This window comes from Delphinapterus leucas, chromosome 2 (genome assembly GCF_059928025.1).
Source record: "Delphinapterus leucas isolate spDelLeu-1000000601 "Yukka" chromosome 2, BTC_Dleu_Yukka2, whole genome shotgun sequence".
Lineage (NCBI taxonomy): Eukaryota > Metazoa > Chordata > Mammalia > Artiodactyla > Monodontidae > Delphinapterus > Delphinapterus leucas.
The window spans coordinates 178,117,685-178,132,033 of record NC_143130.1 but is presented as its reverse complement, the minus strand read 5'-3'; the positions used below and the strand labels follow the sequence as shown (position 1 = coordinate 178,132,033).

General features: G+C 43.3%; 1 protein-coding gene and 1 long non-coding RNA gene across 10 annotated transcripts in view; one reads left to right on the top strand and one right to left on the bottom strand.

Moving 5' to 3' along the window:
* The window catches only part of PPP2R5C (protein phosphatase 2 regulatory subunit B'gamma), a 132,524-nt gene that overhangs the window by 79,819 nt on the left and 38,356 nt on the right, over positions 1–14,349 (bottom strand). The window contains exons 1-2 of one of the 9 annotated variants that reach the window (XM_089908207.1): positions 13,971–14,086; positions 2,309–4,805 (exon numbers count right to left, since the gene is read on the bottom strand). The exons of 4 other annotated variants lie outside the window; for them this stretch is intronic. In XM_089908207.1, coding sequence (XP_089764333.1) covers positions 2,309–2,330 — 22 coding nt within the window. In that variant the 5' untranslated portion in view covers positions 2,331–4,805; positions 13,971–14,086. Of the gene's footprint in view, positions 1–2,308; positions 4,806–13,970; positions 14,160–14,349 lie in introns of those variants that run through there. 4 more of the 9 variants (XM_089908208.1, XM_022576072.3, XM_022576067.3 and 1 more) reach the window with 4 other exon arrangements.
* Positions 13,478–14,349, top strand: part of LOC111176066 (uncharacterized) — a 31,589-nt gene continuing 30,717 nt past the window's right edge. Inside the window, exon 1 of the long non-coding RNA XR_016392274.1 lies at positions 13,478–13,790. This is a non-coding gene — a long non-coding RNA (uncharacterized LOC111176066). The remainder of the gene's footprint in view (positions 13,791–14,349) is intronic.

The window sequence follows — 14,349 nt, the reverse complement described above, 5'->3', positions numbered from 1 at the left end:
TCAACAAATGGTGCTGGGAAAACTGAATAGCCACATGCAAAAGAATGAAGGTGGACCCTTACCTAATAGCATATACAAAAACTAACTCAAAATAGATCAGAGACCAAATGTAAGAGCTAAGATAAGATGATAAAACCCTTAGAAGAAAACATAGCAAATCTTTGGATTAGGCAATGATTTCTTAAATAAGAGACCAAAAAACACAAGCAACAAAAGACAAATTAGATAAACTGGACTTCATCCAAGTTAAAAACTCTTTTGCTGCAAACAGTACCATCAAGAAAGTGAAAAGACAACCCACAGACTTGGAAAAAGTGTTTGCAAAGCATATCTCTACTAAGGGATCATGATCACGATTGCCACCTTTGACTGCGCCCTGCAGGCCGCAGCACACTTCACCAGTCTGGTCAGCTCCCTCTCACCCTTCACACTTCCCAGGTCACCGCTGCCCCTCAACCTTCTGCAGAGGCCTCCCCTTGTGCCACCAGGAAACCCAAAGCCATTCGGCCTCACCTTCCCCAACTTCCTTCTTAAATTCCCCCTCCTGCCCTGGAAATTTCTGAAAACACACTCTGCTGAAGACGACGCTGAAATTCGGGTCTGCAGCAGATCTGGCTTTGGCAGCCTTACCATTCACACACAAGAAAGAAAGAGGGCTGACCGCAGAGTGACAATACCTGAAGCACAGCAAAACTGGTTCATTCAACAAAATGAAACACAACAATGAAAGGTCAGTTCCACCAGAACCAGATGATCTGAGTGAGGCCCTGGTTGGGGTGTGGAGGGTGACTGAGTTGCCCCATCCTCCTGCATTTCGTGCTCTGCTGCCCTCACGAGTGAGGGTGTGCACGTAAACAGGCTGGGCAAGGACTGGCAAGGTTAACCTCTGGTCACGTCTCAAATCCAAATCCATGATCGTGGCCTTTCCATACTGTGTTCTAGCCAGTTCACTAAGAGCACAGCACAGAAACATAGAAAGACAGTACCCTCTGATTCTGACTGTGAAGATCAATAATCACATATGCTCTCTACTTTTAATGCTCTGCCTCCCTTTTACGTTTTTGAATAGGTATTATATTTACGGGGTTCAAACACACATGCGCGCGCGCACACACACACACACGCACGGTGAAAACCCTGGCGTCCCCCCAACAAAGGTATCACTTTTAGTTTCCCGCCTGTCTTTGAGGTTCCCCGTGGAGCCGGAACAGAAGTAGCCTGGCCCTCCCTCCCTGCGCGAGGACCAGCGGGGGCGGCACGCTCTGCAGTGGCCTCCTCGTCCACTGCTCGCTGACGCGCGCTCCACTCATCCGTCCACAAAGAGATGCTACTTACTTGACATAAACCCCTTCCCAGCATTTCTCTCACCACATTGCCACACCCCATTCACAACACACCCCCCAGCGCGCTGAACCGGGGACCACCAGTGAGCTTATCAAGTATTACTTCTCTTGGGAGGCCTGCCCCCGCCCCCAGGCCCGCTCCCTCCTCCTTGGTGCCAGTCTGAAGGTGCACAGACATAACCTTCAGTGCCCAGCACAGTGCCAACCACCAAGGTGGTGATTTACAAATATTTGTCAAGGGAATGAGACAAAGCTTTAGGTGGCCGTAAGGCAAAAGGTCAAAACTAAATTTTGTTCTCCTTTCTGTTAGGTATATTCCATAAAGTTTTCCTTCCTTTTGAAGCAAACTCAGTTAACTAAAAATTTTGGTCTTACTTTTAACCTTACGTGGCACAACAAAGGATGCAGCGCGGCTACGCTACCAACACTGAAGTCAACAAGAGCACACACACGGAGTATCGCAGGGCTTTATGAAAATCAGGAACATGAGTTCACAGGCTTTTTATAAACGACAATGCAAACATCCCCTCAATTGTATACATCATCAAGAAGTAGTTGTCTTTACCACTGTCTCCCCTCGGACAAATGCCTAAACTAAAACAGCCAGTTTGCAGATAAAGAATGTTCTCTCCTCCTTACAGCCCCAAAGCTCCAAATTCTATTACTACCAATAGAACAATATATCTCACTTTGTTCTAAATTCAAAGAATTACTCATGAGGAATCTGTACCAGTACGAAGTTTATGTTCAGCACTGAAATACTCTCATTAGCTATGCGGAAAATGCAGCTTTAATGTAAATCTTTCAGGAGGTACAAGTTCCTTAAACGAAGTGGAAAGCAGTCCCCGAGTCCATGTTTCTTCAACGGGAGTTTCCAGGCTATGCTAAGGGGCAAGTGGGTGCACTTTTAGGCCCCACTGACTTAATTTCATCCATACCCACAAACCCCCAAGGTACAGCCTTACCTTCATGACCCAGGATCTGCATCTCCTGTTTTTCTAGATGACACCATAAGATCAACTAACCTGGTTTCAGCTGCACCGCACTCTACAGCGCTGTGAGAAACTGAGAGCAGAAAGTACTGCGCGGCTAGATCTCTGTGATAAAGCAGCCTGTGAGAGCAGCCCTGTGCGCATCCAGAGAGGTGTGAGCCCAGAGTCGTTGAGTCAGAAAACCCAAGAGCTCTTCCTTCTGACCTTAGGCAAGTCCGGGAACCTCTCTGCTTTGGCTTCCACAGCCGTAAAAATGGGACTAATAATACCTGTTTGCTGTCTCATAGGAAATAGGATGGTTAATGAACACCTGCAAGGAGGTCTGAAGATGAAAAAGGTTCCTGGGCGCTAATGACAAACAAGAGTCTCCACCCCCCTTTGGGTATTCGGCCATGCTGCAGACGGGGAGGACCAAACTGCTCCGAGGAAACTGGTCTTCCTAAACAATTTCTCTTAAGGCCACACGATTTTGAAAAACTCTGGAAGAAACGCATTACGGTAATGCTTGGTGTACCAGACAGTATGCAAGGAAGCACACAGGGATGGCAGACGCCTGAGCTGCACGAGCTCTTGGGCTGCTGTGCCTCATTTCTGCACACTCCTAACTGGTATAAATAGTTACCTGGGCAGCGTGTTTCAGTTACTTTGGATGCCACAGTCAAGGCTATTAACTGGCTGATAAGTCCCTGTTTCCTGACGAAGAACACTTTACCAAATATGCTTCTTAAACTCCCCTTTATATTTTTAACATGATGTACAGTTTAAAAAATTATTTTAGGGGCTCCAAGTTCAGCTTACATTTCACTGAAAGGCTCTCCTCCTTTTTTAAAGTAAAGGAAAGGCTCAAATAAGCAAATGATTAAGCCTATATACTAAACAACAAGACTGGAGACTGAACTGTTTTTTATAAGTTGGTATTTGGCTTTACAGAAACACACGTGCGTGCACAGGCACACGCATACCCCCCAAAAGATATTTTCCTAATCTACGTAGGCAGGGCAGTCTACGTTTATTTAATTGGATACTGATCATTGCAACTCATACCAAATTCAAGGTTAAAATTTTGAAAGTTTACATTGAACTGAGGCACAACACTTGGAAGGGAAAAATCCAGAATTCATATGCACTGATACTGTACTATTGGAATAAGAAAAGTCACCCCAAGAAAGTTTACATGCCTTAGAAAAGGTCAGTTTAAATATCTGATGGCCTCCTCTGGAGAATAAATGAGACAAAATAAGAAAGGAGTGCTTAAGGGGAAGAAGTAGGCAGAGAGGAAGAAGACAAGCAAAACATTTCAGGACATCACAAGTTTAACTTTGGCTTAAAGTGTAAACTTAAGTTAACCTTTAAGATTAATAACACCTCTTCAATATAATGTCATTTGTGACTTTATTGCAAAGAAAAAAGTTTCTGAATTTATTAAAGTCTTAAAAAAAACCCTCACTCATTGGACAGTCACTCAAGTTTTCTACCAGCATAGCATTTCTCTTAACTAAGGATAAGAGAAAAGGAGGAATCTGCTCATTCTTATCCTGTACTTTTGTCCTCAGGGACAGCAGGCTGGAATTTGAATCTAAACTCCTTTCTTTCAATTCCCTTGAAAATAAGTAATTTAATCAAACGCATTTTAAAATATAATGCATTCACAGACTCAGGAAGGTATGGAGACAGTCAAGGACACCAGTGACCCGGTAAGCGACACTGTTAGGCCTTCGCCTTGAGTCCGCTAGCTCGATTCTGGTATGATTAGATCTAATTTGGGAAGGGGAGGGGGGGGTCACTAAATTGACAAAATCCCAATGTTTTCAACATCTAGTAAAATATTCTAAACAGCAGGCAAGAAGGGTCATCCATGTTCTCTCAAGTGAGGTGTCTCCCCGGGACCAGGCCTCAAGCACACAGAACTGTCCACATTTCCTGCAGCTTGGTGTGGCAGAAGTGGTCCAAGTTCTAGTCAAACAGTGCACGGTTTCTTCAGGCCTTGTCACTCACTATCTGGTCAGGTCTGCTCGTGGACATTCGTTTTTGATGTCTGTAGAACGAGCACAGAGCTTCTTTCCCGCCCGGCTGTGGGCATTAAGTGTCTACGATGGTCCCTGGGATGGCCCAGGCATGGGGCAGGTGCTCCTCTAGCTACTGCCTCCTCCCAGATGTCCACCAAGAGAGTTTAAAGCAAATTAGCAGAAAGACGCGGAAGACCACACTTAAGAGTTTATGTAATGTATGTATGTATACATAGTACAAGTTCAGGATAATATAACGTAACACTAGCTCTGAACATCACCAATTATTTTAGAAAGCTATCAGGATGCTAAGACCTTGTAAGAAGTTTAGTTTTCTAAAACTGCTATCATGTCGACTTTTTTTCTTAAGAAATAAAAAACTAGGGAATTCCCTGGCGGTCCAGTGGTTAGGACTCCGTGCTTTCACTGCCGAGGGCCTGGATTCAATCCCTGGTCCGGGAACACTGCGTGTCAAAAAAAAAAAAAAGGAAAAAAATACTGTATACTTTCAGTGAATAAATAAATCCATATTTACATTATTTAATGTGAAAATATGCACACGCAGACAGAGATGTGGAATGATATACAGCAAACTCCAAACAATTTGCTCTGAGATGCCAGGAAAGGTAGGAGACTGATTCTGGGGATAAAGCTAGGGAGAATTTTAGTTTTATTCGTAATTAAAACAAATTTTCAAAGTGGCTATATTCACATATGGATTTTTTAAAAAGAGTAAAAAGATAAATGGAAGCTGACTAAGGCCAAAAGAGAGGCCCCGGGTCCTGGGGTGACTCCACTGCCCACACGCTGGGTGGAGTTATCACCTCCCACTGTGGCCTGAGAGACCTGTTTACATTACTAGCTGACTAGTTAATCTGGGAAGTTTTTTTTTGAGGTAGGAAGAGAAAAAATACAGAGGCTTGGTAAAAAACAGGGTCAGGGTCACATCCCGCTCATGCTAGAGAGCTCTCCTAGGCCAAGGGCCTTCAGTTTTTTTGGTGTCAGGATCATGTCCTCTAAAAAAGTCTGGAGGACCCTAAAGAGCTTAGATCACGTGGGTTCTACCTACTGATAATGACCAGATTAGAGAATGTTTAAAACATTTACTTATTAATTCATTTAAGATAAGAGGAATGGACTCATTTCGTGCTAACATAAATATCATTTTGAGGATAACTTCATTAAAAAACCAGCAGGAAGAGTGACACTGTTTTACATTTCTGCCTATTTCTTTAAAGCCTTGCTTAAAAGACAGGTAGACCTGCATTTCTGCTTCTGTATTCAATCTGTTTGATATGGTATTTTGCTTGAAGTATATGAAAAGAAGCCCAGCCTTCACAGACATGTTTAGCTGAAAAAGGGAGGTATTTCAACGGCTTTTAAAAAACATTGTGGATATTCTTCTTCGATTCTATGCTAACATTCAACAAGTGGTAGTTTCTTAAAGATCAGTTGCACCATGGAATCTGGAACCATATTGATGGATGTTTCAGTGACCTCAAACCCTGAGATGTGTCCTGCAATTTCAATGTCTCTCCTGCCCATGCATGCTTGCAGCATCACTGAATGTGCTGGCACGCAGTCATGCAGATCTTCCACCGTTCACATCAAGAAGCCCTGTTTGTTAATATCACCAGAAGCCGTCAGCACCGGGAGCTGTCAGGTTCACGCTGGCGGATACAAGTTTTCCAAAATTCAAATTTTTGCTTGCAAGTCTGAATTTTATCACGGGCAACAAATAGTGTCACTGCTGTTTCCCCTGAATTGACAGGCTTCCTTCCTTCCTTTTCGAGAAAGCAAACGTCAAATATTCAGGTCTTACTAACCCAATCTGTCTGTCTTTTGCTCTTTCAAGTATTGAATAAAAATGATGTTCCTGAAAAAAGTGGCTAGTTCAGCCTGCCACTCACACGACTGTGCAGTGTTCCTAGAGACTGCCACCATACTGCAGTGTGCCCGAGGGCTCTGTGTGAACTCTGCACATCATCCACAAAATGTGATTAAAAGGTGCATTTGCAAGGGCTGAGATTTACTAACCCTAACATTTCATGCTTCATCAAGGACAGTCTTAGGTCCGACTGGTGTGGCGTAGTGGAGCACACGCTGGTTTCTAGCTGGACACCACTGCGCACTCCGAGCAAGGAGCTGTTCTACCCACCACTGCCTTTGCACCATCAGGGCGAACGGCCACACGGTGAAAGAGGCAAAAAAGGCCTTCGCATTCTTGGGAAGACAGTTTTGACCTTGCAGATCCCTTGAAAGTATCTCAGGGACTCCAGGGGCCCAATGACCGCACCTATAAACACTGCCCTATGGAAATGCTGAGGATACCGTCACAGCTTCAGAGTTGTGAAAACAAGGTTATCATATACCACCCCTAGAGAAGCCTGGCCTACTACCTGAAGGTGAAAAAAACAACTTCTAGTTGTATATGTATCAAAATGATCTACAAATGCAAACATACACAGACCACCCCCGCCCCATTTCTTCCCCCTTGAAGCCTACCAAGAATAAAGGACCAGCAATTTAGGAAAACTAGGCTTGCTCCCTAGAGTGAAACATTACTATTTTCATAACTTTATAAGTCAAAATACCATAATTAGAACACATTGCTGGTGAATAACACAACCAGCAGATAAAAATCCAAATGTAATACATGAAGTTCACACACATCAACGACAAAGCAGAGACTGAAAAACCTAATCAAACAGGTGAAACAGCTCAAGCGCTATTAAAAATATCACAATATTAAAACTTGAAACAATAAGGTATAAGGTTATAGTCTGGATCCCATTTAGTTCAAATACTATTTTTTTTTTTTTTTTGGCCACGCCGTGCAGCATGTGGGAGCTTCGTTTCCTGACCAGGGATCAAACCGGTGCCCCCTGCATTGGAAGCGCAGAGTCTTAACCACTGGACCGCCGGGGAAAGTCCCACCAAATAATATCTTAATTTAAAAATGCCAACACAAAAAAGGAATTCAGGAGTTTAATGTAATGGGATTTGACAATCTGACAGTAAACTTTTGGAAGTCCAGTTGCTAAAGCATCAGAAAGCAACACCTGCATTTAAATACAACTAAGGGGAAATGACAAGTGAAGTCACCCTATGTGGGACTAATCACAGATAAAATCTCTAACTTCTAAAAGCAGAATTCCTTATGAATCTTATGCTAAAACACTTTTCTTCAAAAGAGTTAAAAATGGGGTGAGGAGAGGAATGTATTAAATGCTGATTTCTTATTAACAGACTAGATCCCCGAGAGTGAAAAGTCTGAAAGGGGGTCAGTAAGTACACTCTGACTAGAGAGACTGGATCACCTTACTAGGTAATTTTACACACAGTCTACAAGCAGAACACACTGCACACTCCAGGATCATCAATGCTACTGACTTCTTCCAGGGGGTGAAATGACAAGCAAATTGCAAGAAGAGAGGCTTGGTAAATGGGAGAGGGAGAGAGCAGACAGAGACAGAGACAGATAAGCTTCAAGATGAACAAATACAGGTAATACAGCAGCGGAAAAATAAAGTAAGTTGTGGTTAAGACGCTGGGCTCTGAATTACCACAGTGACCTAGAAAAGAGACGATAACCACAGCAACCACTAACACTTCCCATAGTCTTACAGCACTCCGGCACCATTTTAAGCGTTTTATGTGTATGCGCTCATTTAACTAACCCTCATAAAAATACAGAGAGGTAGGTCCTTTTATCCCCATTTCATTCCCATTTCCAAGCAGAGAAGTGAGTTAGCCTGCCCAAGACAGCTCAGCTAACCAGTGGTGGGGTGGGAGCAGGGATCCGACCCCAGCCTTGTGGCTTCAGACCCCCCGCCCTTAACCACTAAGCACCCTGCCTCTCAAGTTCAGAGGGAACCTTGCTTTTACCTAAGAGCGTGCCGTAAACTGTTATGCTTTAAAAGTCCAATAAAAATGCCAATAAACATCAAAAAAAGGTGTACGTCCCCAAAACAGCTGTTCGGTAAGATGGTGCAGCTGTCTGTGCAGCCACTACAAGTTAGCATCAAGGGGACCGTGCTGGCTGCAGGAGGCCACCAATAAGGCACTGGGCTACAGGGTCTCAACCTCACCCCACCTGGGATGACCAAGCCCCCGCCTGATTATTTCACTGACGGCCACTAATTTGTCAGCAATGGAGTAAAAGGAAAAACACAGGAAAAGCCAAAACTTGAATATAAAAGACCACTGCTCACTATTTAGGAAACAATTTCTAAGTAATTACATGTCCTTTGCACATTTTTTCTAAAGCAGAACATTTTAAAGACATTTCTCTCAAACATTACGGAAAAGTTTAAACCTACTCAGAAGCTGAATACTTGTATTCAACGTGTACACCTGTATACCCACTTCCCCAGATTCACCAACTGTTCACATATTAGCATATTTGCTTTACATTTATTTTTCACTTTGTTATTTGAAGTAAGTTGCAGAGATCATGATACTTCACCCCTAAATACCTCCGTCTGCAATTCCTAAGAATGAGGACAGTGTCTACAAATCACAATCCCTTTAAAACTAATAGTAATTCCATAGCGTCCCACATCGCTCTGTACTCGACCAATGTCTTCTGCAGGCTTGATTTTACTTTGTTTTGTTTTTAGAACAAAGATCTGATACAGATTCACTCACTATATTTGACTGTTACATCTCTTTAGTTTTTCTTTTTAACTAGAGGGGTTTTTGATTTACGAATAATTCAAGGGCCTGAAACAAAACCAGATTTTTCTTGCTGTAGTAGTTTGTCCTTGTGCACTTTAGCCATCTCTTTCCAAGATTAATAAGAAAGATTTTTCCTTGAGTACATTAGTGAGAGAAACTACCCCAGTTTTGGAGTTCTCCGCATCCTTGGTGGTACTTTTCCCATCTGACAGGGAAGAGGAGGTGAGGTGGGCCTTGTCTGGAAGCAGATGTGGGTGACAGAGGTCTTGCCTGCACCGACCCCTTGCTCCGGCCTCTGGTCTGGGATGCTCTGCATGGCCAGGAGCTGGGCTGACAGAAGGGTGCTTTGTCTCATCTTATCACCTGGAAATCCAGAGCCTCCCCAAAGACTGCAGGCCAGCTTTAGCTGGGTCTCCAAAAAAAGGTCAAAAAGATAATACCAGAAGATGACATATGTGGCTGCCTTTCCTTCTGGGACGGCCACCAGCAGCGGCTTGGGGACGTGTAGCTGACACAGGGGCAAGGGCCCTGGACTTGGCCTTACAGCCTGGTAACCTTGGGGAGGAGTGACTAGGACGCGTCCGGCCAACCTCCCGGGCAGGAATGCTGGGAGGAACAAGTCGGGCAGTGTTCACAAAAGCGCATCACATCTGGCAGGTCGCCGTCGGATAGGAGGAGAACCACCTTGCAGTGCTACCTGATGTATGGAAATGGAGTAGGGTATACCCCAAACCTCTGTGCCTTCGAAGACACGGTCCTTTCCTAGATTCAAAAACACACACCCTTTTCTTGACTACTAACCTTGCTTCTTTACTTTTGTCTCATTCTTCCAAACAATTAACATCTTTTAATGAAAAAATTCTAGGAGTTTAGCTTTTGCTGCAAGGCAGGAGTCATGATCAGTTCAGGGAAGACTAATTAACAAAAGTTGTGCAGGCTTTAACACAGACATGCACCCCCCAGAGAGTTATTTGTTACTCTGGTTTCCTTCCTCACTGGCAGGAATGATAAGAGAAAACAACTTCACACAGGCTCATCCCAGGTAGCTTTAAAGGTGTACTTCTAAAAAGCCACCTCACAGACAGTGACAGCTACAAAACACACAGATGTTAGTGGAGTAAACACCTTGAGAAAGAATCTCTGGTTTGATCTCTTGAGGGGTCTTTGTTTTTGGTCGTCAATGACATTTTTCCTTCCTAGTTCTGGGAATGAGGACATCCCTAGGCATCCATCCTCACAACGTTCACTGACTTCGATCACGCAGGAGTGTCCCACACCTGGGAACGCGCGTGCAAGTGCACGCGCACGTGCACAGCTGTGTTCAGCAGTGCTGGCTAAGTCATCAGACGGGCTGCAGCGGGGAAGGAAGCCTTCGGGTTTGACACCCTACACTGCCCCCTGCTCTTGCTTTTCTAAATTTTTTTGGAAAGGTAAAGACTTTCATTGAATTGGTGACTCAGGAATACTTGTGAGAAAACAAACTCTTCTATAATCAGACTTCCATTCCGCAGGAAAAATGGGTTTACACAGAGAATAATCTGCTCGCCAGCTCCCCACCAGGCCGAGGTTACTCCTCAGTCTTTCAGAGACAGGACTCACCCACCAGGCCGAGGTTACTCCTCAGTCTTTCAGAGACAGGACTCACCAACCGACCACAAGATCGGAGCAGTTAACAACTTGCTTGAGGCCAGAGTAAAAGCCAGCTGGCACTGGATGGAGGTCGCTCTCTTCCTCTCTGGCCAGTAACATCTTTTTTGGCTTGGCTATTCTTGCCTTAAACCTGGCTCTGGAAGTGAAATATATTTTACTACGCTTAACAGGCAATTAAAATTCAAGGAATAGTCTAGAACAGGGGTGGGCAAACTATGTCCCAGGGGCCAAATCTGGCCAGCCACCTGTTTTTGTAAATAAAGCTTTACTGGAACACAGTCATGCCTACCTATGGCTGCTTTCTCAGCCAAAAATATTTACTTTCCAGCCTTTTCTGAAAAAGTCTCTCGATCCCAGTCTAGAACTGTGCTGTCCAATACAGCAGCCACTAGACACATGTCTATTTAAATTTAAAATAACTAAAATGAAATAAACTTAAAAATTTAGTTTCTCAGTTGCAGTAGCCACATTTTAAGGGCTCAACAGTCACATGTGACCAGGGGCCACTGCAGTGGACAGCACAGAGAACATTCCCGCCATCGCAGACAGTTCTCTCGGACAGCCCTGGAAGTACAGGATTTAAGTCATCAAGCTAAATTTACAGCCATCAAGTTCCTCCAGGTGACGCCTTCTCCTTCTACAGACAGAAAAGTTTAGACTTTTCAGCAACATGTTCCTGTCACACTTGGACTTTTTAGGATATGCTAATTCACTATATTAGCTGCAAACTCTAGACTATGTAATAGGAGATAAATATCAAACCAACTGGGATTACTCACCAGTTTAGTGACCGTATTGATTGATTTGTTTACCTGACTGCCCCACCACCCAGGGGGCTGTAAACTCTGAAAGCTGGGCCACAGTGCTTGCTTCATATTCCGAATTAGGTACCTGCTTGGCACGTGGTGGTAGCCACTTGACAAATATTTGTAAAATGAATGAAGAAATGCACCCTAGGCACAAAAACTGTCATATACCAGAGGCCACTGAAACGCATGGATGTTGATAAGACACTGGGGAAAAACCCGCTATTATAATCCTGTGGCAAAAGCTTCTACAAACAGCCAAAATTTCTATTTTTAAAATTAAAAAAATTTTTTTTTTAAAGATTCCAAACAAAACAAAACAACTGCCTTGGTTTGTTTAACTGCCTTGGTTTGGATTCTGGCCCTACCACTTATAGGCTGAGTGACCTTGGGCTGGTTATTTTACCTCTGTGCGCAAGACCCTTCTTCTCTAAATGCACCCTGAGTCAGTGGTAAGCCTCAGTGTTGCCCCCTCCCCTTCCCAGCATCATGATCACATCAGCCCCTGCTCTCTCTCCTAGCACCTGCCCAGAGTCAGCTCTTCCTGTGCCCCTCCTGCACCAGGGCCCCTGTGTGGGTCTCCCACTAAACCATCCATTCCTCTGGGGTGGGGACCCTCAGCACTGGACATACAGAGGAGATGCATAGTGGATATTAAATTAATCAAGACTCTAAAAGCCAATACAAACAAAATAAATTTTGCTAAACCACACATTAACATGCTTGCTCTAAAAAGTCCTGATGAGTAAATCAAGCGTTCAAGTTTTAGCTAGCTCACTGTTTGACCCAGAAGTTAGTTTTAGGCCCTAAAGGTTACCCCTTCTTAAAATCTCAAGTCTCTTTTAGGTTAATACGCTTCACTACTTTTCCCCTTCACAATTAGACAGCAACCAACCACTCAACCAACAACAAAAAAATTCAAACTGGTCACAGTAAAGTCTTGGAATTAAAAACAACAACAACAATGTGGTATAAGATATAAAATCAAACAATTCCATTTCAGAATAAAGTCATAGTTCAAAAAATGACTAGTACATTAAGTGTTTAATGAAATCAGAAAACTCAAACTAAAACAATCTGTTATTTATATGAAGATACCTTAAAAGTATCAAAATACACATTTTATATGCTATAAAATTTTCTTTTTGCTAGTCAGTCACCATTTAAGAACTTAAATCGAAACACAATTACATTTTGGTTTTGCCCATTTGGCTCCTGCAACTAAAATACCTGAGTGCCATCTGTGGTCAACATTTGCTCTTTCCTGGGTGCACTACAAAACAATGTGACCTACAGGTTGGTCATTGTGGACATTAATTTCCACCAGCTTCTTTCAAGTGGGCTTGGAGAGAAAAGCAACACCCATTTTATTCCAACAGACTGGGTATTCATGCGGTTTTATCTCCTTTATCTGCAAACACCCTAGGATCTGAAAAATCTTGTCTGGTATTTTAGTCCTACAGACTATTAGTCACCTAGAGATCCTGCCCCCTCCCTTCCTTGACATGGGTCCTTAAAGGAGATTCTGACAGAACTGTTCTGTTAGGGACAGAGCTGTGATATTGTATAAATTTTAAAGTGATATGATGAAGCTTAACATCCATTTTCTACTTCACCCAATTATGAACAAAAAATCTGTATAACAAATACTTTTAAATGCTAAGAAAAAGTATATGATTATCCTGATACCTATATTTTAATATAATTATTAATTACTATGCTAATTGTGTTTTAAGCTAAATTCTGAACTCCAGTTCTGTATAAACTACAAGTGGCAAACTGTAATTATTAAAAGTGATCTATACACTCATCGAAAACTTGTTGCCATTTAAAATTTTAAAGGCAAATGTCAATACAAAGCCTATTTAAGTGCAAAGTATCTCCTACTATTCAATAAAAACGCTAACAGCTCAGAAATTATGACCCACGATGGATTCCAATATTTCAAAGCACGAGTCTATTTCTCTTTTAGGCTCCAGGGCAAGAACGAAAACAATCCTTTTAAAGAAGTTCTTTTCTAATCATTTCTGCATATTTTCTGACTGCAATTCATCGTTAATTCAGAGGTGTGTCCCGGTGAAACCTTCAGGGTGTTAAGCAACACAGATGTAACAGAAACTCTGCGCACGGACAACTTGGCCAGGCGTGCCGCCCGCCTCTCCTTCCTACCCCCCGCCCAATGCCTTCCCCGGGCAGTGACTTCACATCCTTTGACATCAGCACGGCTCTGAAAGGGGGATGGGAGAGCGAGCAGAAAGCAGAAAAACCAGCTTTGAACTATGCATGCAAGGCCTCCCTCAAGACTCAAATTCTGTAAGTAGTTCGTAAAATGCCAAATTGCAGTGACACACCCAGCCTCCTCTGGTTAGGTCTGCCGCAAAACGGGGTGAATTCTGCTAGAAAGGACTTCCTGCTTTTCTTATCTGAAGCACAATAGCCATTTATTAACTAACCACAGAAGGTTCCGTTTCAGTGAAACACACAATAACTTACCTCGAATATGGAGAAGGGCCACGGGCTGGAAAGGCCCATTGGAGTTGGCCGCATCCAACACCATCCTGCTGCCCGCTTTATTACATGTCAACATCTAGACTTCAGCGGGAAAGGCAATGTACTCCTTAAGGCAAGAAACCAGCCTCCATTTTAGTTTAAAAAAAAAAGACAAACTGAAGCTCTCTGCAGCTGGAGGGAACTGGCTGGTTCGTGATGTCAGCAGGCACGGGGCTCGCTGATTGGCCGGAAGCTGCAACTTAAAATGACACTAAAAAAACTGCAAATGGAAAGAGCATTCTGTTTGGCTGTCAGTGTGCATGAAAAGCCTGGACATTTTTTGGCTTTCTGCAGTCTTCATTTCTCAATAACTTTTAGGCAA